Here is a 27,255-nt window from a genome sequence, read left to right as displayed (position 1 = left end):
TAAATTGACCACGTGGTGCTATAAAGAATCTAAAGGTTCAAATGTGCACAGCCTCATTTACGAGAGTTTACTTTGGAAACAGTTCATCTTGACTTCTGGTTCTCTACATTTCTGTGGTAGGTGAGACGATTCTGAGAAATTAAACCCAGAACTTTGTCCGAACAAAAATAAGGCACCATTTTGAGGAGAAAAAAGTAATAATTGTGAGACCAAAATATTTTTAAAAGGATACAGAAATGTCTTGTTCTAGTAAGAAATAATTCATTCTAAAATAAAAACAATTAACACCATTCCAATTAATTAAAAAAAACTATACAATACTGGAAAATGACCACATCTGGTTGACTTGGAGAACAGCTGGAATCAGCTGGAAAATTCTCATTTTGTTATCTAAGTGTTCACTCACATCCAGTTCATGTGTGCACTAGAATTCATGATCCAGATGTGGAGGTAGGCCTTTCTAAGTGATGCTGTACAGAGGGACACACTCGGGCTGAGGAACCAGAAGGGTTGGCAGCTCAATCCCAGTCTCCCATGCTTCATGTGCTGAAGTGTCCTTGGGCAAGACACTGAACCCCAAATTGCCCCTGATATCTTTAGTGGCTGTGCTAGCACATAGATGCACTGTATGAATGTTTATGTGAATGGCAAAAAACACCCCCAGATTTACTGGAAGTGGTGATATCACGTGCACAATTTAACATATGACCAACATCCATGTATTGTGTTAAACAACAGACTTTGTCACTTTCTCACATTGATTTTATTTCGAAAACATAAACCATATCAGTTTCTCTCCATCGTTTTGCAACCATTCCTTTGACAGTGGAGCTAGCAGCGGCTAACAACCTGTGAGCTGCCAGCATTACTCCCAAAATGTGATTAATCCATGAATCTTTAAAAGACACGACAGTAGAACTTTTAAGTCCGTCTGTACGATCATAGTGATCAGTGTGTTTATGTCACGTCGTAGCTAAAGACCTCAGCATTAGGTACAATAATAATATTTTCTTCATACTGGAACTCGAATACAACAGCTCATACACGTTCAACTGTAACAGGATGGCATTCACATGAGCACAACAGACGTAGAGGAGAATGTTTCATGCTGACCTCAGGTATTCTTCATGCCAACATAATGAAGCTTCAGACAAAACAACAGGACAGTCATGACCCCACCAATGGAATTCTTTCAGGATTAGCTGCCCCCCCATACAGACATACTGATAGTGTACACAGTCGACTGTTATCTGCCTCCATAAAAAGACAAAAAACAATTGTAAGTCCTGTAAAACGATTGTAGAATGCAGAATTGTCACAGCTCATTTCTTTTTGCCCGCTCTCTTCCCCTCTCCTTTCTTCGGTTTCCCTTTTCCTCTTAGTTTCCTCAGGCGACGCATTTCGTCTTTGAAGTCTTCATGCTCGTCTCTGAAAAGTAAGGGGAAACATTTTTGAAGTGCCCATGGTGATACAACCAAACTTATATTTCTGATTTTCTTCTTTTTAACCCAAACACCAGTGTCACTCACTGATTAATTGGACTCAGCCATTTTGTTTGATTGCTGCAAAGCTAATGTCAATGAAACTTATCACTTCCTGCATACAGGCCCTGTGTTACATTAAAATCCTTCCAGCAGCTCATAGAATCTAATACCTCCCTCCCTGGTGGGCTTTTAATGCAAAATGCTAGCAGGAAGTAGTGACAGCAATCAAAACCATTGCAAAATAGAGGTGAATTAAATTATTCAATGATTGAGACACAATTATAATGAATTTAACTTTGCTTTTCTCAATGTGGGACTTGATTTTTTTTCAATTTACTTTGAATTGTTTTAATTGAATGATTTCAGTGGGCGGCTTTGGCTGAGGGGTAGACCGGTCAGTTGTGCTGAGTTAAAAAAATAAAATAACATTTCATTTTATTGTTAACAAGGCAAATATTGTCAAAGATCAAACCACAAGACACAACCGGAGTCATCAGTGTCTACAGTACCTGAAGAGTCCCATGAACCTGAGCTTTTGCGTCATGGCGAAGTAAATCTTGTGATGAGGGTACCACTCATACACTTCCTTAGTCTTGGCCATGGGGGGTTCCCGGAACAGCTGGACCACCTTCATGGATTTGGGGTCTGTCGGACGCACAACTTCGCTGAAGATCTGCGCGCTCAGCCTTCCCATGCGGATGGCGTAGCTGGACAAACCAGCCATGGCTGCAGAACAGAACAGAGAGACCTGTCACACAGAGAACAGATACAACGTTACGTGTTTTTAAACACATCTGTATGTAGTGAGCAGGACAGCGTAGTAACACACTTGTCACTGCTCTGTGATGGACAAACAAGAGATGGAGACACTGTTTCTAAATGACTTCAAATCTTTGACTATATTCTATTTTTTTCTGTATTGCATTGTCTTATTACAGATCTACCAACATTTTAACTACGTCCATACAATATCTCTCTCAAAAGATAAATAAGATGCTGCGACCACACCTGAGCCCTAATGTTTCATACTTAAAGTAACATGACTATTTTGATAACTCACAATTATAATTCCACGTATAAGCTATTGCATTTTGACTATCGGAATGATGATTTAAGATATCTACACATATGCTTGGCTTCAACTGCTCAGAATTCATTTTGGATCACAAACTATATTGTACTATTTTTAATATTAACATCTGAAACTGAAGTTATGATAGGTCCAAACTACGACTGAGATATCTTGAATTTGAAAACTCTCAAGATAAACAGTAACATCTTACACTGCACATATCATACTTCATTATCATCATTGTCTTTTTATTTGTATGGAGTAGTTTATTGATTGTTTCCTTATTTTATCCTAGAACATGTAAAGCATCTTCGAGAGCTTTGAAAAGACCTATATAAACCTGAAGTATTAGTATTTATTGTAGTATAAAATCAGTTCTTCACACTAGTTTAATCCAATCATTCCATCTGATTCATGATTCCAACAACACATTTGGAAGCCATGTCTTCACTGTCGAAGTGAAAGAGTTCATGCATGTGTTTACATTTTGGTAGTTAGCACCTTAAAGCTAAGTGTTAGCAGGGACCTGACTTCACATGAGTGACAGAAGAAACAACATGGCGTCTTACCTCAGTCTGCAGTCAGTGGAGAATAATTAAAGTAATCAACCGTATTTAATCTTAGTTAAATCACCACAACTCCATTTATTTCTCACTAATGTTTAAGCTCTGGTATTTTCTGTAACCTTCACACACACACACACCACACTGTCTCAGGCTCTGACGCGCATGACACTTTTCCGTGGAGCTGATTGGCCAGCTGCGTTCACTTCCTGTTCTCCGCTATTCCACTTTCTAATATACTGGTTATATTCAACTCACGCGGATGTGAAAATGATTTCAGATCATAAAGAATCGCAAACAACGTAGACTGGCCGCCATTGCATGTGTAGTTAAAACGTCTCCTTTATGCGACCAAGCCCTGACAGGAAGTCCGTCGCTATTAAAGAGCCGTGAGTTTGAGGCGCGTTGCAGAGGGTTCCGCTTGTCAGACGTCGACAGACAATGCGCTGTAAGTTGCAAAGTTTGTTTGTGATGTTTACATTCTACAAACGTATTTTAGTTCATCTGCATCACTGAAAGAAAAGACATAATTGATAAGATAGATATGAAAGGAGTAAACAGAGTTTTGAGTGTAAATGCTAATTGCATTTTGTATATTTGAATGTGGAGGTTAGATATGTTTGTGCATACCTGGTTGACCCAAAAAATATGGATTAATATTCACATTCACCTTTTTTCACCATGCATTTGCTGAAAGTTGTTCAAATACTTGCATTGCTTAAATAAAATACATTTTAAGAAAAGCACACACACACACACAGACTTGATTTAGCTCCCACCTCCATCATCAACATCCCCTTCAGCCCTGAATGAATACGTTTTGGGCTTATCCCAAACACAAACCTGTATCCTTGTGTCAGGAAGCATTTTAATTTGAGCACATGGGGTTTATGTGAGAGTTTGAACTGTTTGAAAATGGTTAAACATGGATTTGTGAATGGACACTGATTGCACCAGAGAGGGAACAGGGGGATGATCAGTGAAAAAAACCTAAAACATGTGACTGTGTTCACTATGTTACATAAAACTTTGTTTTCTGATTCGGCTGTGTTGTGATCTTATGAGAGATGTTTTGATTTACGCTATGAGCTCAGTAACTTCACTTCCTGTATGTACCTCGTCTGCACCTGTCCTAATGTGTTTCACCTGTGCACAATTATTCTGCCTGCCTTGTTCCAACGGTCTCTTAAGGACATCATCTGTTCATGTTTCCAGTTTTATTCTCTGTCGTCGGTCTACTTGTTCTTTTGCCTTATGGAGTTGTATATTTCCAGTTTATCTACCTGCCATCCAGTGACTGTAAGTCTGTATATATGTTTTTCTTTGTTGGTCAGTCTGTCATCTATACATTTGGGTCCTGGCAACATTAAACCCAGACACTTTGGTTCAGTTGACGTGTTTAAATATATCTGAAGATGTCAGAAAACATTTAGTTCTCTTTACTTTGAGAAATTGTTGGCAGCCTAGAGAGGATCTGAGATACTGATTAGATTTTTTTTGTTCTATCAGAGTTAAACTGAGTTTATATGTGAGGGGTAGTGCAACTGAATATTCTCATTAGAGCTTCTGTGGGCAGACCAGCAGGGGGAGCTGTAATGAGAGTGGAGGAGGAGGCATCAGAGAACTGCCTGTGAGACTGGGTTTAGGAATCTTTGACGGAATTGAAGTGGAAAACACATGATTAGACCAACTGACTGTGTATGTGGACTTGGAATGTTATAGAATGGAGACTGGAATGTTAAACACTGTATGTCTACCTTTGCAAATAATTAGTCCTCGCTGGTGTTGTTTAAACTGCTCATTATAAACATTTGAAACTTCGGTGGGTTCTGGATCTGATAGACTGGGCTGGACAGAGTGAACAGAGCCGGCAGAGGTTACCGAGGTTCTGTTTTACCGTTCACTCTTTCACATACACATTCACAGGGTGCATCTGTCTTACTTTCTATCATACGTGCACTGCACAGCTGGATTTGTGGCTCAGTATCTTGTCCAACGACACTTTATACAGAATTGGGAGACACGGATTGACTTGCTTACCTCCTGGTTAGTAGACCCGGTCTATCTCCTGGGCCACAGCTGCCCACAATAGAGGGACAGACCATCCAAGAGGACAGGGAAAAACCGAAGAGCATGGGGGGAAAAGGAATGTGCGGGCGTAGATGTAATCAGCCCGTAAAGGTTGTTTGCAGGAACACCTTGGTCCTGGGACATGTTCGGACAGTGAGCTCTGTTTAGATGAACATTCTATAACTAACATACATTCATATTCCTTCAGGACAGACAAATGACACATTTGAGTTGCAGATGAAGGCCTTGGATTGGGATTATATTGGGAGCTGTTTGTGGTCGTGACAGATTAAATACAATTTATGCTGATTTAATTGTTCCCCTGTGGAGTTTTATTTGTGTTTTTAGGTGTATTTTACTCTTTCACAGAGTATGCATTGTGTTATATTTGGGTCTCTTGAACAGAGATAAGAGTGAAGTCAGAGGAATATTGTCTGAATCCATCTTAAATTTTCCCATTTTCTCCAGTGCAGAATGTACAGGACCCAAGGTTGAGTTATAGGACGATAGATAACAACAGGAGGATGTCTATGATATCTCTGCAAGAGGACATTTTCTTGGAGACAGATAGAGAAGTAGCTCCACGTGAAGAATAATGGATTCACTGTGATGTGGGCAGATTATGATACTATTTTTTTAATATATATTTCCCTCAGTCATCTCAAAATGGAAACAGCCCTCAAGCTCCTCAAGCACATGGGTTGTTTTATGATCTGTTGTCAGCAGTTATTGTGATGAAAGGAAAATACACAACGAAATATAATCAAAAGTACATTTGTCTGAGCATGGGCTCAGCAGTGGACAGAAAATAATGTTTGTATTATAAAATGATGCAGTTTTTGTAATGTTGAAAATGTATTTGACAATTTGGCGCTGACGACATCTCTTACATTTGTGTAGATGAACTTTTAATCCATCGACATATCAACTGTCATGGCAAGAGGACCATTTCATTTTTCAACACAATAAATATTTCCAGTAAAAATAACTTTCCAAACCCATTGTAGGTCACAGTGAACTACTCAAATTAAAACTGAGAATGGGTGTTTTAATGAGGTGCTTATTGCTTTACTTCAAATTGAATATGGTAAAGAGACAAATACTTAGTCTGGATTATATGGTAGATTAGGACTCACTGCAGTGTCTCGTGGAACATTGATAAATCTGTGGATAAAAGCTTCTATAAAACAACAAAAAGGCCAAAGTCGCTCCGAGTTGCACTGAACCAAGGTTTTCTCTCCTCATTCCAATATTTCAACCCGGAGCATCTGAGTAATGATCTGACACTAATGGTCTCTTTCTCAAACATGATACACACCTCTTTTTAAATGCCTGTTCATATTTCAGGTGATAAATTAAAATTGTGCTTATTCATGAATTCATTCTACTTAACAAACTGTGGCCAAAGTGTTACAGCAGCTGCAGAACAGTACATTGTACGACAAACAGTACACAAGGACATGTCACGTAAGTCCCAGAATAATAATTCAGAATAAAAGTGAGTTGAACTAGAAAGTGGGAACATTTTTAAACATGAGCCCTGCAAACTCAATTTTCAATTCAGTTCAGTTTTATTTGTATAGCGCCAAATCATAATATACATTATCTCAAGGCACTTAACAGGTCAAGACCTTAAAATCGTATTAATATAGAGAAACCCAACAGTTCCCACAATGAGCAGCACTTTTGCGACTGCGGAGAGAAAAACTCCCTCATTAACAGGGAGAAACCTCTAGAACCAGGCTTAATGTGAGCGGTCATCTGCCTCAACCGGTTGGGGTGAGCAGAAAAAAAGGGGAGGAGAGATGGGTGGAAAAGAGGGGAGAGAAGAAAGAGAGATGGGGAGGGGGAGAGAGAGAGGTGAGAAAGACCAGGAGCACTTGAGCACCATCAGGTATCAGATCTGACAAGTTAAAATGTGAACAGTAACAGTGTTAAGACTATTAATTATTATACAAATACATTCTATCTTGTATTCTATTTTTATTGTGTTGGGCATTTTCCACAGAAATTTCCATTTTCATAAAACATAGCAGTCATGTTCTTTTTAAAGTGTGGTTACCATTCTTTGAACAGAAGAGGGCGCCAGATAAAAAGAAACTTCAGCCACAGACTCACCTGCACATTTTTAAACATTGACTTCAGCAGAGTGACACTGCCTGACAGCTTCCACCGGAAATAAAAGGGTCTGACAGCATGGACTCTGGTGGGCAAAGCGTTAGAAATCCAGTTAATTCCTGCATTTCAGCTACACCTGAGGGGCTGAACAAGCAACCCTCCATATGTGGTTCAACCTGGAAACTTCACATTGTATTTCATCATGCAAACACATACAGCTCCTATCACCACTGAAAAATATTGTTTGTCATAATGACTATGAGCCGGTGGATTTAAAACCATGACTCAAAGCTTCTTTGTAGTGAATTGTACCTGTAAGTGTTCGGCAAAATGAGTGACATTGACTAATGGTTGAGTAGTGGAGATAAAGTGACTTGAGGATGAAGCCACAACAAAGGAACCATTAAAACTCCAACAACCTTTTGACCATGTGAGAAAAAAGCTTTTATTTCCACATCCCGCAGACATAAAGCTGCATTATCATTCATTTTGACACATTTTTGGCCATTTCGTAAATGCAAGTCCAACATTTCCTCTCTTTCAGCTCTGGTTTTGTCTATTCAGCTGCTAAATGCTCCACTATATTCAACAGTCTGTGACTCTGTTGTTTGGTGCTGAGCAGATACGGTTTGGTTTTTCTGTGCTTTTTTCCGTAGCTTCCTTCTGCTGTTGGAAACAAGTTGAGTACCCAGTTTGTGGGGGGTACTACACATTTGGTTTGTTAATGGAAGTGACATATTTCACTTGACATGCAGTCACTTGATCCATTTGTGATATAAAGATATTGATAGTCACATATCCAATCTGCTGGATTCAAGAATATCTTGTGTTGCGGTGCTGAAAAAATGACAAATTATGAATTCAGATTGGAAAGAGTCTGTCCTTTGTGAAGCTTGAAAATAACAAATGTTTCTGACGACTTACCTGAGAAAATAAAAAATTGAGAAACATCTGAGGTCAGCAATCATCACCATTACCTTTTCTTAAAGGTCCAGTGTGTAAGATTTAGGTGAAAGGGATCTATTGGCAGAAATTGAATGTAGAATAATTCTCATGATGTTTTCACTAGTTCATTTCATCTAAATTGTATGAATTGTAATTTTCTTTACCCCAGAAAAGACCCTTTATATTTAAATACTTTATATTTACATCGAGGGGACCCTCGCCATGTTTTTTACATTAGTCCAGACTGGACAAACTAAACACCTTTTGAGTTTTTATGACAATTAAAGTCTACCACAGTTTATTTTTCATGTTTGGAAGGAGAGGGTGAGGTGAGGGGGTGTTCAGCTGCAACATGCAACTTCAACACTAGATATCACAAAATTCTACACACTGTACCTTTAAGTAGATTATTGTACCTGTCATTAGTAAGATTCAGAGGTGCTGAGTCACCTGCCTTGGACTGAATGATAGCCAGACTACAAAATGAGAATAAAAATGGAGCTCAACTTTAACTGAAACATCACTTCATCTGAATGACTTAATATCCTCCCCAAGCCTGAAGATGATAAAATATGGGATTGAAAATGTTTGCTGTAAATCAACTCTTCAACTTCAAGAGGCTCTGTGCTCAGGATATAAAGTTTTGTCAGCGGCTGATAGTGGTCACATTGAGAGGCAGAGACTGTGGTGTTGAGGGGTCCTTTGTGCAAACAGATTATTATGACCCTCATAATTATATGATTATTATGACAAGAGCAAAAGGAAGAAGTTGGGTTAAATAAAAAGTGAGAAAGAATGTGAGAGACTGTGGAATTGTTGGTTGATTACCGAAGACGTCATATGGGACACTTCTCATATGAAACTGTCGATCATCATTGTTTACTTGTAACCAGCTCATTTGTTTGTTACTGTAACCATTCTAAAGAATGAGCTCATTAGAACCCAAACCTTTATCTTTCCCTGAACCTAACCTATGGTAAGGTGCCCTGACAATACATGAATACCAATGGAGGCCAAGTGAACTGTAGAAGATAACAGCAGCGAGCCCTGCTGGTATTTAGCCCTCTGTCATAATTCCTGTACAAAAGCTGCATTAGTTATCCATTATGGGTGAAGTGTTTGAGTCCACAAAACACTTTTGGAGTTTCAGGGGTAAACAGCATTGCAGCCAAAAACTTGGTGTAAATGATCCAATACAATGAAAGTAAATGGTGACCACTTCTTCAAACAGAATTAAAATGCCTCCATACTGCTCCTGTGGTGTCATCCAAGTGTCCGGGAGCCCCGGCATTCAAATGCAACTTGAAACTAGGTCATATACACCATGTTTATTTACCCCTGAAACTCCAAAAGTGGCATAGTGGTAAGTAGATGAGTGAATTTTAATTTTTTGGTGAACTATCCCTTTAAAGCCACCATAGACTGTCCTCAAGTTGGTTGCAAATCACAACTTCACCACTAGATGCCGCTATATCCCACTCACTAAACTAATTTCAGCTAACCTGTAGATTAATAATCACAATTGTATTACATGTTCAAATCTGGTATTGATACAGGATTTAATATCAAGCTCCAGTATAATAAATAGGGGCATTGTGGTATAGTGAGTCAAATATCATGTAGCCTGTAAGCTAACGCTGATCTCCTGCAGGCTGCCTGCTGTTGATTGGTCCATGGACAGGCCAGCTCTGTAGCAGCTGCCGTCATCCGGTCAGACGTGGTGTGGATGCTGAGTTCGATCCCTCACTCTCCTGCTCCCTTTGGATCCTCCAGGTACATTCATCCATTCATTCATCCGGGTCGACAATGAAGTTTGATTCCAGTGGTGGTTTAGTGTTCTCCAGTATGACGTTGTACATGTAGGCTGAGGGCTTATATATAAATGCATCGGCACGATTCTCTGTGTAGCTGCTTCCACAATTCCCTCTGCGCTCCTCTGTGTCCACCGTGTTTCCAACAGGGCGGGTTACGCGCTGAGGTGTGTGTGTGTGTGTGTGTGTGTGTGTGTGTGTGTGTGTGTGTGTGTGTGTGTGTGTGTGTGTGTGTGTGTGTGTGTGTGTGTGTGTGTGTGTGTGTGTGTGTGTGTGTGTGTGTGTGTGTGTGTGTGTGTGTGTGTGATATATACCGTGCGCTGTGCTGATGTGTTCGCTGTGTGTTGCTGTCGCCCTGCTCAGACAGATGGATGCCGAGGATCCGCGGCTGAGATGAGATAAGCCCTCTCCTCATCTTATCTCCGCCGAGCTGCTGCAGCGCCGCGCACGCAGGAGGAAAAAGACGTGGGCACGTTGTGACCCGTGAAAACACTGGAGTACACTGGATATTTGTGAGTGAGTGTGTGTGTGTGTGTGCGTGCGTGCGTGCATCTTCTACTTTGGGCAGTGAGCCGTGTCACCGTGAGCTGCGGAAGCTGTGCCTGCTCTAGACGATGGTCCCCGCGCTCCTCTCCAGAGGTGATGTGAGCTGAACCCGCCGGGCTGTGTGGGGGGGAGAGCCGCAGAGGAGCTGTCCGTCTCTTGAGGTGCTGATGCGGCTGTGACCAGCGAGCATGGCTGCCGGGAAGTTGCTGCTCTACGCCGGGCTCTCGCTCTCTCTGTGCGCCCTGGGCATGCTGGCCGTGGCGATGTGCTCCGACCACTGGTACGAGACCGACGCCAGGAGGTACAAGGAGCGGTGCCGAAGCTTCTCCAGCCGCCGCAAGGACCCGGGCTTCATCTACATCCCCAACATCAGCCTGCCGCTGCGGGCCAGCCGGAGCAGCGCGCCCCGCTGGGAGGAGAAGCTGCTGCTGGCCCGGAACCGGCGGCAACTGTTTGCCATGAGCGCCGCGGACGAGTGCAACCGGCAGTACAACTCCACCAACATGGGGCTGTGGAGGAAATGCCACCGGCTCGGCTTCGACCAGGAAATCGAAGATCTCATCCGGAAAGGTAAGGGATGAAATGATGCACCCAGGGATCGGGGGGGTTGTTGTTGCAGAAACAGCAGCGTGCACCGCAGACCCCGAGCATGCTGTTACATGTATCATTATAAAAATCAATCCGGGGGCTGCTCTGTGGTGATTGTCCATTTGACCAAAGGGCGAGCAAGGGCATCGAGCTGTTTCCTCGCTTTGATGGGTATCAAATGTTGGTTCCAGAGGCGCCGCTGCCTCCGTGTGCGTGGGTACATGCACGGCCTGTGGCTGTAGACGGCTTGTTGTCACGCTCTTTTGTAAGAAAAATGCGATGGTGAACAGTAGCAGACATGTTCCATCTAACTGTAGCTCTCTCTGACCCCGCTTCTGCAAATAGCAAGCAGAAGGATTTGCTCAGCTTCCAGGTCTGTGTGTGCGTGGCTGGAAGCACCTACTAGAGTGACCCCACGCAAAAATAAGAGCTGCCCAGCCGCTATTAAGAGCCCATTCCTCCCACACTGTGGATGAATACGATGTAATATATCCAGGAATAACTCAGAGGGATTTAGATTTACTCATGACTAGATTTTGACAGAGGCCCATTTTAAAGACAGGATCTCAGTGGCAGTTGATTAGCAGGAGACATATAAAAGATGGTCATAAGGATTAATCAGGTTAAGACTTGATGCTTTTCCAGGCTTCATATCTGTGTACTCTGAAATCCTTAGAGTTTTTGTTTATGCAGATGATACTGGCTTTTAGAGGTGGATACTGTGGTATATATATCACAAAAAGTCTTAAAAATATATATTGGTGAATGATTATGATTTATTTTGGGCAATTAAAAGATTTAACAAGTTGTCATTATGTTACAGTTTCAACAATATATTTTTAATCCAGTGTTTTGGTAGATCTTTGGCTTTTGACCCAGTGAAAGGTGACAACGTCAAAGGTTTTGACCATAACCTGCATGTGAGAATGAGTATTTTTTTCCATCTTAATCGAATCAGGGTTTTGTTAAAGTCGCGCAGGTGAAAATATCCTGTCACAAGGCAAAAGCAAACATTTGAAAAGGATTGTAAGAAAATAAATGAACTAAATGTGTTTGCAACCCCATAGATTTATACCCTCAGGCTGAAAACCAATTATTTAATCAGTTAATCAAACATAAGCAAATCAATCTTGAAACCAGGAATCATTTCAGGAGGCGTGAAGGGGTGTCGGGAGAAGTTTTTATCAAATAGAACAGGAGGAGGAGTACATAATAAGAGATGAGATATGATATGAGGGACATATGAGCTGTTCAATTTGTTGTTCGAGAGCCTGTTAATTCTTTTGCAGTTAAATCATAGTCAAAAAAACAGCATGAACATTGTTTTCTTAAAAATGCGTCGATAAATCTGCTTCAGTACAAGTTTGCACTGATGCCCTTGCTGTTGATAACACTGCTGTGTTTGAAAGACAGAGAGGCTGAGGTTTGTGATGGAAGTCACTGCTCTGAGTCTAAGCCGGAAGAAAGGAGGGTGTGTGTGTGCCCCCTGAATGCACGTGTGTGAGTGTGTTTGTGTGTCTGCTGCAGCTGTGCCTTCCTTTGAGGGCGCCTCAATGGCCTGGACGGCCGACCATCTGCAGTAATGGGCAGCCCACAGTCGGTGTGTTCAGTGATAAGATGAATGCCTCCACAGAGGGGCCTGAGCTGCTCCGGCCCTCTGCTCCGTCAGCATGAAAAACAACAGCGTGGTCCGTCATCGTGATGCATCTCCCGGTAGCATCACGTTGATGGGTCAATAAGGATTAACACCTTTTATCTTTGTGTGCTGTACATGGGCAGATGACATCCAGCAGCAAACAGCAACACCTATAGCAACTGCTACTCTTACCTGATACTACTACCCCCATTTCTACTACTTGTACCAATTCGACTGCCATTACTACTGCCTCAACTAGTACAAATTCTGTCAATACTCTTACCTATACTACTACCACTACTGCTACTCGCACTGGTCCTGTTATTACCAGTTCCACTGCCATTACTACTGCCACAACTAGTACTAATTCTGTCAATACTCTCACCTGCACTACTACCACTACTCTTACCTGATCCTACCAGTGGGGAACCTTCAGGGCCTTCTACGCCTAAATACAAGTAGGATTGTACTCGCACTGGTCCTGCTATTACACTTACTTTTACTGCTAGTACTACTTATTCCACTGCCATCGCTACTACCACTACTTCTGCTAATTTTGTCAATTCTTCTACTGCTGTTGCTGCTTCTTCAACAACTGCTATCACTAGTGCTACTGCTGCTACTCACACCTCTACTTCTCTTGCTACTACTTGCCTACTTCTACTTCTTTCTGATACTCCATCAACCTCATCTGATGTATTTTTGTTACAGTCATGTCAATGACATCTGCTACTGCTACAACTATTACTCTTACTCCCAAAACTACCAGTACTAACCTACAGCTCATTATATTGCAATATCTACTCCCATTAGTGCCAATGCTTCTATTCATGCTATTTCTATTGTTGCTGTTCTACTACTGCTACTTCAACTACTGATCCCACTAGTACTACTGATGCTACTAGCTGCTCAGCCCACTATTACTGCTCTGCTATGGTGCTACTTCTTTTACCACTACTTATGCTGCCTTAATGCTATAGCATCTGGTGAAACTGTTCAGAGTAGTTCGGGGTGACCTGGGGACCTTGAACTGAAGACCTTGCTATATCCGAAATGCTAGTTACGGCCCTGGAATTCCAGTTTATAAAATATTCATGACATGCATTTACTAAAGCACTGTTCCTTTTATATTATAGTAGCTCTCCTAACCATATGTAAGCCCTTCGCCCTGTCATCTGTTAACACGCATTGTAGATGAAATATCATTTTCAGAGGTGAAAGGTCATAACAGCTGCCCACCACATGCTGTTTCACTTTATTCCATTTAAATCTCTGAAATCAAATCACATAGACACAGGATCATTGTGGCCTGCTGTTTCATAATAACATCTTCCTGTGTACACATGAACCTGACACATGAATCAAATAACAGAATCCATTAATGCAACGATGAGCCGCACACACTGTATCTGAACCCTAATGAGCAATTTCCTGGCCATTTGAATGAGATAATGATATTTCTTTAGTATAAATAAACATGATAATTGTTATATCATGTCAGGAATGAATCATAACCCAACAGCATATCTCATACTGTCTCTGTACACAGATATCATTAGTCTTGATTCACCCTTGCTAATAATTTCATATTGACCAATTCTGAAACTCTAATTTCTCTGAGCTCATCCATCTCTCTGGCGCACACACTAATGATGCTTCAGTGTTCGGCCGGATCAGCAGCATCCATTCGTTTCCTTATCTCGGAGGCTTCTTGCATAACCACAAGCTGCATCTTCATGCAGATTAATGGAGGCAGGAGCGTCGGGGAGAGTAGCAGTGTAAACAGGTCAACGCAAAACACTAAACCCTCCATTTTAATGAGTTTTGCAGATACAGTCTGAGCATAATGTGCGTGTTGGTGAATACGGAGTGGGTTCTCAGAGGATGACCAATGATCTCCCTCAACAAAGCCCATGAAAAGAACAAAACTAACAATTAATGGAGCCTATAAACCTGTATTTTAGCGTGCATCCAAAGTCAGATATGTCTTTTTTCTTTGTGATTCCTGATTAGGTCAGTGACAGTCAATCCAAAGGAACGTCATGACATAGATAAGGAACATACTAACTATAAACACACATACTGCGTGGGCCAGTAGGTGTAATTAATTGTTGTGTAGTCATCCTCTCATTTAAATAGGTTGCTGCCATACCAGCGCCTAATTGTCGATGTTCATTCCAAGTATGGCTCATGGTGATAAACTGAACAGGTGGCATATGTAATCTTGGTTTTTGATGCCGTGACTGGGCGCTCCCTCTCTCATTCTGTCTGTCACAGGGAAAGACCTCCTCAAGAGAGAGTGGAAGATAAAGAGAAGAGATAAAAGAGTGGCTGAGAGGCACCAGGCTGAAAAAAAAAAAAAAATGGTTTTGAGACGAAGGATGAGGAGAAAGTGAAAACGCCGAGGCTGGAGGATGTTAGGAGAGGATTACAGAGAGGAGTCAGGGAGAAGTTAGGGGTGGTGGGGGTGGTGTTGGACTCATCTTGCACCATCTGTTGTAGCTCTGTGAGGGAAAAAGGCCTTTCGGGTCCTGATCAAGATACTCACAGCTCTGTCTAAGCAGAGAGGCCCTGGATTGGATTACCTTACTCCCCAGGGGTCTTGTATCATAGGGAGGGCTAAATTAGACTCTACGGGAGGCTAAAGGTGCCTCATAGATTCCCAGCCAATGAGCCTGCTGGCAAAGCTGCTCATCTAATAGGCACAGGCAAGGGGCTGGAGAGCGGGTGGGGCGGCTGCCCTCACTTCCAGTCTGACCCACTGCTGGATGACTATTAGTGGAAGTTAGCTGGAAGCGGATCATTTGTTTTTCAAGGTTTAATTATAGTGACAATGACACGAGGAGTGGCACGGCGGGGCAGTGGTTGCCAGTGCTTTTCTGTGTGGAGTTTTCATGCACTCTCTGTGCCTCTGACTTTTCCTCTGGATACGTCACGCAGTTTCGGTTAATTGGAGACTCTAAACTCCCTGTGGGTGTGAATGTGAGTGTGGATTGTTTGTGTCTATCTATTGTACCCTGCCTGAGATTGGCTCCAGGGCCCCTGCGACCCATAAAAGATAAGCGTTATCTGAATGAATGAATGATCGCTAATTGTGTGTGTTGTTTATCGGAGGTGTATGTAGCCTATTGCATCCTACAGATATCTGTATCTATCCTCAAGGGTAAAATATCTGTATATATTCAGGCTATTTCTAGTCTTGATGACCACTCAAGAGCACTTAACATTACAGTTTTGCCATTCATCCATTAATACCGTGCATATTTGTGCAGCACTTACTCACATCACTCACACACTAGGGGGTGCAGCTGTCAAGGGGGTTCAATTCTTAATGGGGGAGACTGGGATCGAACCACTGACCTCTGTGGTTTTTGGACAACCCGCTTTTGCTCTTGAGCGCACAACCTCCCCTCCTGAGTCTGCGTCAGTTGGGGCTGAAGACCATACGTTTAAAGTCAGAAATATCTCGGGGTCTGCAGTTTGAAAGAAGTGAATTGAATCAGCGAAGCGATTCAAACTTGAACTCAGCTGAGGACACTTTTGGTTCCAGTAGCAGCCATGTTGAATACGAGCGAAGAGAATCTGTTCCATCGTTTGCTCAAGAGATAGAGCACTGATAGAATGTCTCTCAAATGCAGTCATGAATTTTAAGCACACAAATCTTGAATGTGTTTTCACAGCATCCTGCTGAGCTGCACATGAGGGATTCAGTACATACTCTACTCAACCAGCAGAGGAGGAGTGATTCGTGCGACCCATAATGCTTTCTGCTCTTTCTTTCAATGTATTTATAGGGTGTCAGGCTCTAAACCAGTGAAATCTGCAGCCAGGTTGTATGTAGGGTGAGGCAGAGGTGTAGCAATGAGGTTATGTACGTGTGAGGTAGTTGTTCTTTCTTTCTTTTTTTTTTGTGGCCACGGCAGCAGACACAGGGGTTCTCACGTCTTCCTGGAAACATTCTAAATTATTCAGGCACATATGGCAGCACTCCTTGCTCATTAGTGCCCCTGCAGTCTACAGCCCAGCCGAGGAGACTGACTGACTGCCTGTTAGCTGCTTCTGCAGCCATTTACACCCCCGAGACTAATGAAACACAGACGCAATGCAACTCTGACTGTATTATCACCCGGAGTTCCATGATGACATCCACACAAATTCGGCTGAAAGTATTTCAAAGGTATCTCAAAATGCAGAAGGATTTCTCTCCAGGCTGTTGGAGAAAGGCACTTGACTATCAGGAAATGCAATTTGATGGGATTTCTGAATTCCTGAGTGTCCCATGGATAGTTGAGGAATTTTGGTGGAGGCAAGCTGTTAAAATTTAAACTGGCTTTACTCAAAAAAGTAAACAAACACGTTGCCTCAAAGTTGCATGTGAAGTTGTGTTTTTTTTTTAACAGTGTGAGCATTTCATTTATTTTATTTAGGTCCACTCAAATAGGACAGGGTAAGTCACATGAACTTAATATACTACTGTACCTATAAGAGCAGTTTAAGTCTACATTAAATGCACTTTAATATACTTGAACCTACACGCTTAGGGTCTGTTAAGGTAAGAACTCCAGCTGAGGGAGGATCTCTCTCATCTCATGAGACCATATCATTTTAGTGGTACAACTGGCTCACCGTCAATACTGTCCGCTCACAACCACACAAGGGATGAGTTTTACTGGACATTCAATCAGTCAATTGATCAATGATGCTTTACAGAAGCACACACACATGCACACCACATCCCTATCCACACATAGAGGGACATATCTCCTAAATTAGAAATGAGGAAACACCAGAGGCAGGAAAACAAAGAAAGATAAACAATAAAGATATTAAATAAAATAATAAAACACTAAAAGAGATGAGGAAATGATAAAACTAGTAGTAGCAATGATCATGTATCACTAGTAGCATCCGTAATCATTTTGCCTCAGAGCATGCTGGAAAGCTCAGCCCAGACATTCATAAAATTCAAGTAGATATTAATAAATGAAACAAGTGTTCAGGCTAAAAGTACAGAAAGTCAGTGTTAGCAAGTACAATCAAAAGACTAGTATGCATTAATATACATATTTTAAGTGGGGCCATTGTTTTCATATATTCTATGACTGATGATAAGGAACCATTCTGTGGTAGCTGTAGGATTCTGTAGGAATTTCATGTTTGATTCCTGTTTTCACTGTCCGATTCAGAATTCTAGATTCAGTGAATAGACAATTAGGGACAAGGATTAATTTACCTGAGAGTCGTGTGTGAGAATAATCGTTTGTTTTATTTAAGAAGATTTAAGACATTGGTCTATAGGTTCTATTTCCTGAAGCAGCATCTGTGCTAAAGGTCTGTCAAACATCTATATATCCATCAGACAGTGAATGTACTGCAGATTATAGTGTTGCTATTCAGCATCTAAACGTCACTCCCAATTCTGAAAAGGAGACGATATGATCAGAAAATGTTTTAAGGGTTCTTTAAATCTGACACTACACACCATTTGATTGCAGGCACCTAAAATGGCATTCATGATTAATTATCTTAATTCAATTTACAGGTCTTATGGCAGGAGAAATCCCAGGAATTGTGGGAAAAGAATGATGAACATTGATGAAAAGTTATCTGTTTCAAAGGCCATGAATCTTTAAACCTGCTGGCTTAGCTCCACTTTCTGCTTTAATAATGGCTACAAGATAAAAGATATACCTGCAATACAAGGTTTTAATTCAGTTGTTTCATGTTGTTTACAACACAGCACACAGAGTATATCATGGTCATTTAGAAACATGAAAAATCCAAATGTTGTGCTTTTCAAGGGAAAATTAAAGAACACACTTGACGTGCAGTGAGTAAATATCTGTGTGTGTTTGAAAAGGCCAGAGTCAGAGAGCGACTCCGCACAGACTTGGGGAGTCTTACTCATCCTGAAGTCAGTCTGACTCCTGTAACCACAGGCAGAGTAGATGGAGGGAGAGACGAGCAGGAAGAAGCACGATGCGGTTCGCTTCCCCACAGCCAACATCAATTTTTGATGACCTCATGCTCTCTCCCACAGACCAGCCATAGCAGCACGGACACACACACACACACACACACACACACACACACACACACAAACACAGCTCTGCACAGAGCATGTACAGCCGCAGGGAGGGCAGCATTTATAGTCGATGCATGTGAACACTAACATTCACAAAACACATAATACCTACTTAGGTGGATTCGCTTTACACGCCACACATCACGGACGTATAAAGAGCATGATTTATCCAACATGAATAATGAATGATGCTCTCAATGCTCCTCTTCCGACGCTGTGTCTTGAATGTGTATGCATATGTTTCAGAGAAGGAAGCCGCCAGTTCTCTGCTTTTTCTCCTGGAGTTTAGAGGAAAACTGAAAACCGTCAGGATTCAGTTTGTTAAAATGAAATAAGATTCGTAAGCTGAGCTGAAATCGGTATTATGTTTTGTTACTAGAATAGCAATGATGATAACAAAAGATTAACAAGCTGTAAACCAATGAGACACGAGTGCTTTCACAATACTCAATTTCATTAATAGATTTAAAGGTACAGTGTGTAGAATTTTGTGATATCTAGTGTTGAAATTTCATGATGCAGCTGAACACCCCTCAACTGTCAACTGGAGCAAGACTTTAACCACAGCGCGGACAGTCTTGAAATCAACCAACAACAGGTCCAGTTCAAATTGTCATCATTGACAGAAGTCACAGGAAACCAAAAATGTTTCCACACCGGGGAAGCAGAAAGAGTTCAGTTGTCGTTTCTGTGTATTTCTGCCTCTGACAGCGATGGTGACGTCTTGAAGGTGCAGTTGCAGATAACAACTAACTTGTCAGCCTAAGTAAGACACAGACTAGAAAAATACGAATGGGAGAATCAACAATTCTACTTTTGATTTTAAATTTTAAAACTGATTGCTCATTTGATAGCTGATTTCAAACCAAAATTGTGAGTCCTGTTTTCCACACAACCTCCTCAGCCTGGTTCTGGAGCTGTTGCATGTCCAGTTATTTCATGAATTCCAGTGATTCTGCTGTTGTGCTTACTGCCAGCTGTTTCCCTCATAACCCTGTTCCAAATATGCCAATAAAAGCGTTATCGGCAGGATTTAGAGCGGAGAGTTGTGAAATGCGAGGATGAGATCGACGCAGTGAAATGGTGCAGGTTGTTTTAGGTCAACTTAGTAAACTGCTCTTAAATGGACACTCACTGAACTGCACATTCAACCATTACGATTGCTAAGTGAGTCTTTCAGTAACCATCACCACGGCATTTGAGTTAACTGAACATTATGTCGACAGGACAGACCCTTGACTCGCTGCATTTGGGTAAAACTAGCCCGTCCTTCCAAACAGAAAATGGCAACAAGATCCCAGAAGGAAATAAATCCCTCATGATCCCGCCACCTCTTTGATTGAGGTTGGATCAGCCTTAGGCAAAAACTGCTGGATTAGTGTTAAGAAGTGACTGATGGTCCTGGTTCAGTGAAGTAAAAATCACAACTAGACTGGCACAGGCAGAGGTAACGGATATTGGATAGATTTTTAGATTTCTCCCTCGACCCATTTCTCATCCTCCCACCAGGTTTCGTCTTGCTTAGTACAAACATAATTTACGGCCAAGTTCCGATGATTTTTTACGACAATTCTCTAGCGGATTCACTTTTTTCATTTTAATGGCCCCGTTACTGTTCTTCCATTGCACTACCCTAACATTTAGGACCTCACAGTGCTTGATTGAGATTTTTAGCCGTTGTCTGAGGGTTCCGATCATCATGGACCAAAGAATGTGCCAAACCAAGAGGTGCAAGTGAGGACTCTCATCTCCCAGGGTGATTAAGTGATGCGTGGAGTCGCGTTGGAAAAAAAATTTCTGGTGAGGGACGGCAGGTTATAAAAAAAAACAGGATGAATAAGAGCAATTTCACCGACTGTTTTATTTTTTTTAATGAACAAATTCATAATAGATTCACAGCAGAAATCTGTTTGAATGCCTTGTCACTTTCAGATCCATCAGGGAAAATCCCTGCTCTTTCGTTCACTTCACTTCAGTCATTTTAACTATCCCACATGGTGCCCTAGATGAAGACACCGACAGAGCAAAGAAAGTAAAACACAAGAAGACAGAGTACATGAATTGTCTCCTGTTACATACTGTACACAAAATGCAATCCAGCAAAAAGAACAAATTACAACTCTAAAGTGCTCATGTTGCACTTGAACCAGGGTTCTCAAGGGAATCAAGTTTCACATTCATCTTGTGGATGACCTGTCGTTGGGTCAATCCTCCACTTTCACAATGGATCCTACAAATATTATTGTATCGGTCACCATGGAGATGCATACTAGCCACAGCTTGTCCACCCAATTGGTTTGTGAATGTCATTCATAATTGTATGAATCGAATCACAGTAGCAGCAGTCTAACCACCACAGAGACACATAGAGCCCCATTGTCATGGTGGACATTGATTCCTGCGGTGTCTATGAACAGCTTCTCCTTCACTTCATTGTATCCCTGCAGCTGATTGAAAACAACAGGACACATATGAATCTGATCCATCTGATGTGAGAGGTGTCACATCAGAGCACATGTCCTACGTGTGTACGGTCATTAAATCCCATGCAGATAATACAGGGCTGCTGCAAAGTAACACGCGTCAAACCAATCTGTTATGACTTGACGACTGCGGCCACATTGGATTATGATGGTGGATCGCGAATCAGAGATGGCGATCATAATGGCGGATCCTGTATCGTGCTGGCGTCTGATCTTAGTGGTGGACCATGATTGAGGTGGCAGCTGATGTTGGATCATGATGATGGATTCTAATGGTGTATCTTGATCGTGGTGGCAGCTGATCGTGGCCTATGACTACAACAAGACTGCTTGGTAGACAATATGTTTCCTCAGATACTGGACCATTACTGACTATAATTCCTCAATTCATTTACCCTCCATCTCTCTCTGAGGTCTCTCTGTATTTTTTACATGTTAAAGGGTTTTTGGTAGTTTTTCCTTACTCTTGTTGAGGGATGTAAAAGCTTGTTAAAGCCCTATGAGACAAATTGTGATTTGTGAATATGGACTATACAAATCAAATTTGATTGATTGATTGACTTGAGTCAGCAGCGTTTCTTACAGTCTCTGTTTTAGGGGCTTGAAAACTCCAGAGTCGTGTGGACGCCAGGTGCAAATGTGGAGTGAAGCACTTTTCCATTAATGAACATAGTGCGAACAGACACAGGATTCAAGAAGGTGTCACACCCCACGTGCTTCATGTCAAAGATGACAGTGCAGATGTCGGGCAGTTCATACGACACACAGTCCAGTACTGAGACCTCCTGAAGTGTTAGGGATTAAAAAAAAAAAAACCTGTTTGATTTCACATCAGTGGACATTTCCTTTCTTTGAGAGGCAGCCCTCACTCCCCAGCCTTGTCTTCCTCTGGTCCATTTAATCAATGGCTTATCAAGCCCAGAGAGCGCTGTTGGCCTGTGGGAAGAAACTGCATCAATCAGACCCTTATTTTGCCTGCCCGAAGACTGAGTGTCTGTGAGGAAGGACAGCAGATGAAGGGAGCTCTGTGGCCGCAGCTGCCTCCCTCACAAGAAAGACCTTTTTACCGCTCAGGACGACTGAACAATACGAGAATTATGTGCAATAAAAGGGCCATTGTGGTGCAAGTGGAGCATCCAGCCTGCGTGTTAAGTGAAAGGCTTTAGTTATCTTAGCCGTCTGCTGCCTTCCCCCCATAACATCGCCTCACACTCGCTTTGCAGCCACTCACTCACTCACTCCGAGGTTACTGAATAGGAGCATCATCATCATCATCATCTGCTCCATAACTGTAAAGAAGCACCCAGCTCATCCTTACTTGCTTTTGCACGAGTGCCGTTTGACAGATGTTTTTCAAGCAGACTGAGCCAGCAACTGAGCGAGGCGACGGGGGATGAGGCACGGGGGGGCAGCTCTGTGGTGTGTTTCAGGAGGTCGGACAACAGAGCTTCCGGCTCCGGATGATGACAGGCGTGAAAAGAGAGGCCGCGTTCCCACGGCGACAGCTTCACTGTTTCCAGCCATCCGCACCTCCACTGCTGTCTGGGTGTGTTCGCTGTGCGCTCTGTCAGAGAGGAGAGGAGAGGGGCCTCGTGTCACTGAGGAGGCTGATGAACGAAGAATTATCATCACCATTTTGACATTGATATTAAACTAACAGTTCATTTAAAGGCTGGTTGGCCTGCTGTGCTCACATCTTCTGTGTTAAAGCGACGTGAGCCTTTGGCAGAGCTGCATGTTCCAAATATAAAATTATACAAGCTGGATTAATTGTACATGGAGCAAGCATTGTAACATAAAAGATTTTGAACTTAGTGAGCAAAAAAAAACAATTTTACTCAAATACTAATTCATTTAAAGTAAAGCTGGATTTACATTCGCATTTTCTCATATTTATTTTACATTTCTACATAAATTACATTCAACACAAACTGCGTTTACATCTTTTCAATCATGTTGTTCCAGTCATTGTGTTATATTTTGGCTAGAATATCATTTGTATAGCATTTATAGTCTAGTTTCTTTCTTCAAATTGTTCCATCTTGCTTTCAGTCTCAACCGTGTTGCTTTCACTCGCTATTAACTCCCCTTGTTACTGCCCCGCAGATCACTGATCAGGGGTCTGTAACTGCAGTGGTTATGTTTTGGATTTAATGGTAACATGCTGGCAAGCACATTCAGGGCGTTTTAATTAGCAGCGACCACAAAGTTCACATGGAGATGATGGGAGAGTCTTTGGTTTGTATTATAATGAATTATAGTGTATAATGTTTTATTGCCTGCAGGGGATGAGAGTAATCATATCTCACTGAGAGGGTGAACAGATTTCACCCTTGAAAACAGCGGAGGACAAACAGTTACTTCCTGCAACATCAAGAAATGTCAACTTTACATACAGAATATAGAAAAATAAAAACCTAGGTCATTTGCAAACATAATGTTTTCCTTTGACTTTAAAGCATCTACATTTTTATAACTTTACAAATAGATCTTTGATGCTATCGCCAAACCTCTATCATGGAATGTAGATTTTTTCTATTTAATATTGGTAAAACAGTCAGAATGAAGTTATAACTCCACTGACACACACGCACAGTCAGCGCTCATGACAAACCCTCACCCTTGCAGCTGCCTCAGGTTGAAAGCTGGCTTTGAAACGTATTCTGTCCGTGCTGGAGAGGTCGTCTGAATCCGATCCAAACCCTCTGACACAACAAATCAATAGGCCCATACATAACCCTATTATTGCATTTAGTGGTTTTGAAAAGGACAAACCTTTTGTGGAGACCAAGAGAGTAGAGTGTATTGCATCAGTTAATGAATAAAGTATTACTACTACTACTTCTAATGATAATGATACACCTCAGCCATCTGGAGGTGGAGTTGCTGCCACACCCATTTCTGCACCGACTCTCCTCAGGATCCCCGGTGTCTTATGGCACAGAAACAAACAGACACACATAGACACACTAATTATTAACCAGTCTCATGTTTTCCTTTTTCCTAATAGTTCATTTTGGGAGGAGTTGGGGCGTTATGTTGCACCATGGACGGGCATTGCACTCTGATGCCCCCACTCTGGCCGTGGGCCTGTGTCTATCTCTCATTACCTGCAGCTCATTCTGCTCAGCAGCTCGTCTCCTCGCACATTCATCCGCCCCTCAGTTTCACCTCCTTTTACCCTCATGATTCATAATTAGGACGTGCAGAGTGATGGGAGGTGAACAGAGGTGATGTGAGTGTAGGCAGGAATGGAGACGCCACAGGCAGACACGCGACCGCTCATGGATTTAGACAAGAAGTGAAGTCAGACTCGTGTAAAATAGAACTGATGGTGCTATAATATTGGTTTTTGCAAAAGAAAAAAATATTTTTTTTGCAAATGCATAAATATATAGTAACTTAGAATCTGTACACACCTTAACTCAGCATCTAGTAGGAGGACAAGGGCCTCCATTTTTATATATATAGTTATATCTTGTTTTCCAACTTGTCATTATTGTATAAGCAATACCTATAGTTCTTTATGTACAAATACAATACAAAACTCAGTCAAACAATAACAAAAGAAAAGCATCACATCATACATATTATTCCTGATGGCAACATTTGTTCATGGTTAACTGACAAACACCTGAAGTGCTTGTTTAAATTATGACCCTATAGCTGTGTCCCAATTCAGGGGCAGTGTCCTTAATAGACCTCAGCAGGAAGTAGAACACCATAGGAAGTGGTGCCGTGAATTAGACTTCCCCTTGAGCCTTGACACTGGTGGGGGTGATGAGGGATGGGAGCTCGAGGTTGGGACGTCTCACGAGAGGCTTCTGATTGGATACGTCGATGTTAGATGACCTGGCATCCAGAGTTGAGGTGGCACAGGGGTGAAAGTGGGTCATCCTATGATCACGGTGCTGAAATGACAGCTTAATGACAGGAGAGACGGGGACACTTTTTTAAGTTTGACAGCTCACACGTGATTGGCCAAAGGTGAGCAGGTCAGGTTGTGATTGGATGAAAACGAGAATGAGCAAGTGGAGCTTAGAAATAGCAAGAAAACTGTGCTGGTGACTCAGAGGGCATGTGCAAGAAGACAGTCTTCTGGATTGAAGTTTAGTTATGAGCTTAATTTGGATGAGTTGAACATGAAATTACTGTTGAAATGAATTTGATTTCATATTTTCTGTGAGTAGTGTCACCTCTAAAATCCTGGGAATGTTCCTGGTTAATATAAATACAAATATCTATAGATAGCAGAGGAACCCATTTTAGGATTATGCCGTTTCTCATTAGGGCCTTATCAATATTTATATAACAGTACAGTGCTCAAGGACAACCGGAATCGAGCCGCCAACCTTCTGGTTGGAGGACGGCCGCTCAGCCACAGCCACTGCCCTGGCTGCATTAAAACATGCAGCAGGTCCTGATTGGCGCTCAGCCTCTGTGATGCATTTAATTAACGGCCCTGCCATGTGGCTGACGCTCCGCAGGACACTGGAATGGCTTTGACATTTGAATGACATCTATTTCTCTCTGAATAATTGGCCAAGGCCTGTCTGCTGAGATAGGTGTCGAGCGACAGAACGCTGCCTCTCTGCAACCGGGATCTCCACAGCAGATACAGGAAATAGGTGCATACACACAAAACTCTTCCGCCGCAGATAGTAAGCGCCTACCTCCGCACCTCACGATGTGCCGCTGTGTGTCCCTTATCTCCTTCACTCCACTATTTGATTCTTCAATTACTTTTACTTCTTTGTTTTTTTTTCAGGCACTTTCACATCACCATAGACACAGACACGGTCATATCTCTCTATCTGTCCATCCCACTGTGTTCTTCCACATTCTCGAAGCCTAAGTGGAACAGACAGTCTCAGAACAACTTGTGGGAGAAGAGTTAGAGACCGCGATGGCTGTGATGAGGAGTTTAGCAGCCCAGCTCGAGACAGATGTGATCCAGCTGCTGCTCGCTTTCCTTTGCAAAGCTCCTTGAATTCTTTATGTCACTGTCTGCTACAAGACAAAAAGCCACAGCCTGTGCAATTACCTGTGTCTGTTTATGTCACAACACTATCTGTATTCACATCTGTACGTGCACACCGAGGGTTGTTAGAAATGTTCCTGTCCTGCTCATTTATTCTACTGCCAGTTACTATTATGATGTGACCAAACTAATGCATAGTTTATGTAAATAGAGTTTAGCTGCTAACAGAATTAATGACCCAGGAGGAAATTAGAATGGGTAATAGAATAGAGGGTGGGGCTCAATGGGCCATTTTTCAACTCTTTCCTTGTAAAAACTTAGTAATTGTAAAAGAAAATTAGTCATTATAACACACTTTGCATAATGAAAAACATTAAACAACAAAACTGCAGCGCATTTGAAGGATTCAGATGAAAATGTAGTTCGGGGTCAACGACAGAAAATGAGAAAGCTGTTTGGACACGTTCCCTTTGGTTGTTTTCTATGCTGTTTAAGACAGCACCAAATTTAAAGGCCACTAAGCAACCATCAGCAGAGTAGACAATCTTCTTCCTGTTTACACCGACACGCCCAGTGCACATGAATCATCATGTTATATGGGTTTTCTGGAGTGTTATTTCTGGGCGAAGCCTTAACTATGTTTTCATATTTAATTAGACTCTTACAGTTTGATTTCTGTTGTTTGGTTTCCATGTTAAACTTTTTTCAAGACTAAAGTTGGGTTTCATTTGAGTTTTTCCATTATCAGTGCAAATTCTATCGGTAGTGGTGCCGAAGCAACGCCAGAACCGTCCTTTTTCCTGAAAAAGAGCACAAAATGAGGGTCGACGAAAAAAATCGAACCCAACTGCAAGAATTTAACATCAAATAACT

At 41.9% G+C, this 27,255-nt stretch overlaps 2 protein-coding genes and 1 long non-coding RNA gene across 5 annotated transcripts in view; 2 read left to right on the top strand and 1 right to left on the bottom strand.

Moving 5' to 3' along the window:
- Nucleotides 1-740: 740 nt before the first annotated feature.
- Nucleotides 741-3,492, bottom strand: mrps33 (mitochondrial ribosomal protein S33). Of its 3 annotated transcripts, none has more exons than XM_020099886.2 (3): nt 3,126-3,492; nt 1,994-2,232; nt 741-1,428 (listed from the first exon to the last, which is right to left on the bottom strand). In XM_020099886.2, the coding sequence occupies exons 2-3, from the start codon at nt 2,206-2,208 to the stop codon at nt 1,323-1,325; spliced, it is 321 nt and encodes a 106-aa protein (XP_019955445.1). In that variant the 5' UTR covers nt 2,209-2,232; nt 3,126-3,492; the 3' UTR covers nt 741-1,322. The 3 variants fall into 3 exon arrangements, with proteins under 3 accessions (XP_019955445.1, XP_019955446.1, XP_019955448.1); XM_020099887.2 differs by having other exon boundaries at nt 1,994-2,210; XM_020099889.2 differs by having other exon boundaries at nt 1,994-2,210; nt 3,378-3,435.
- LOC138406728 (uncharacterized) lies at nt 3,439-10,570 on the top strand. Its single transcript, XR_011240070.1, has 3 exons — nt 3,439-3,567; nt 9,904-10,025; nt 10,427-10,570. It is a non-coding gene; the product is annotated as an uncharacterized lncRNA (long non-coding RNA).
- An 81-nt stretch (nt 10,571-10,651) lies between these two features.
- tmem178bb (transmembrane protein 178Bb) overlaps nt 10,652-27,255 on the top strand; it is a 96,199-nt gene continuing 79,595 nt past the window's right edge. The window contains exon 1 of the mRNA XM_069519358.1: nt 10,652-11,179. Coding sequence (XP_069375459.1) covers nt 10,798-11,179 — 382 coding nt within the window. The 5' untranslated portion in view covers nt 10,652-10,797. The remainder of the gene's footprint in view (nt 11,180-27,255) is intronic.

This window comes from Paralichthys olivaceus, chromosome 23 (genome assembly GCF_024713975.1).
Source record: "Paralichthys olivaceus isolate ysfri-2021 chromosome 23, ASM2471397v2, whole genome shotgun sequence".
NCBI classification, from domain to species: Eukaryota; Metazoa; Chordata; class Actinopteri; order Pleuronectiformes; family Paralichthyidae; genus Paralichthys; species Paralichthys olivaceus.
Note: the sequence above shows the minus strand (reverse complement) of the source record. Positions and strands in the feature narration are given on the sequence as shown.

What these genes read in the sequence shown, in the direction of transcription:
- mrps33 (XM_020099886.2), bottom strand. Translation starts at nt 2,208, where the DNA reads ATGGCTGGTTTGTCCAGCTACGCCATCCGCATGGGAAGGCTGAGCGCG. An exon ending in AGGTTCATGGGACTCTTCAG is followed by an intron (nt 1,429 to 1,993) that starts GTACTGTAGACA and finishes CTTACTTTTCAG; the next exon opens with AGACGAGCATGAAGACTTCA.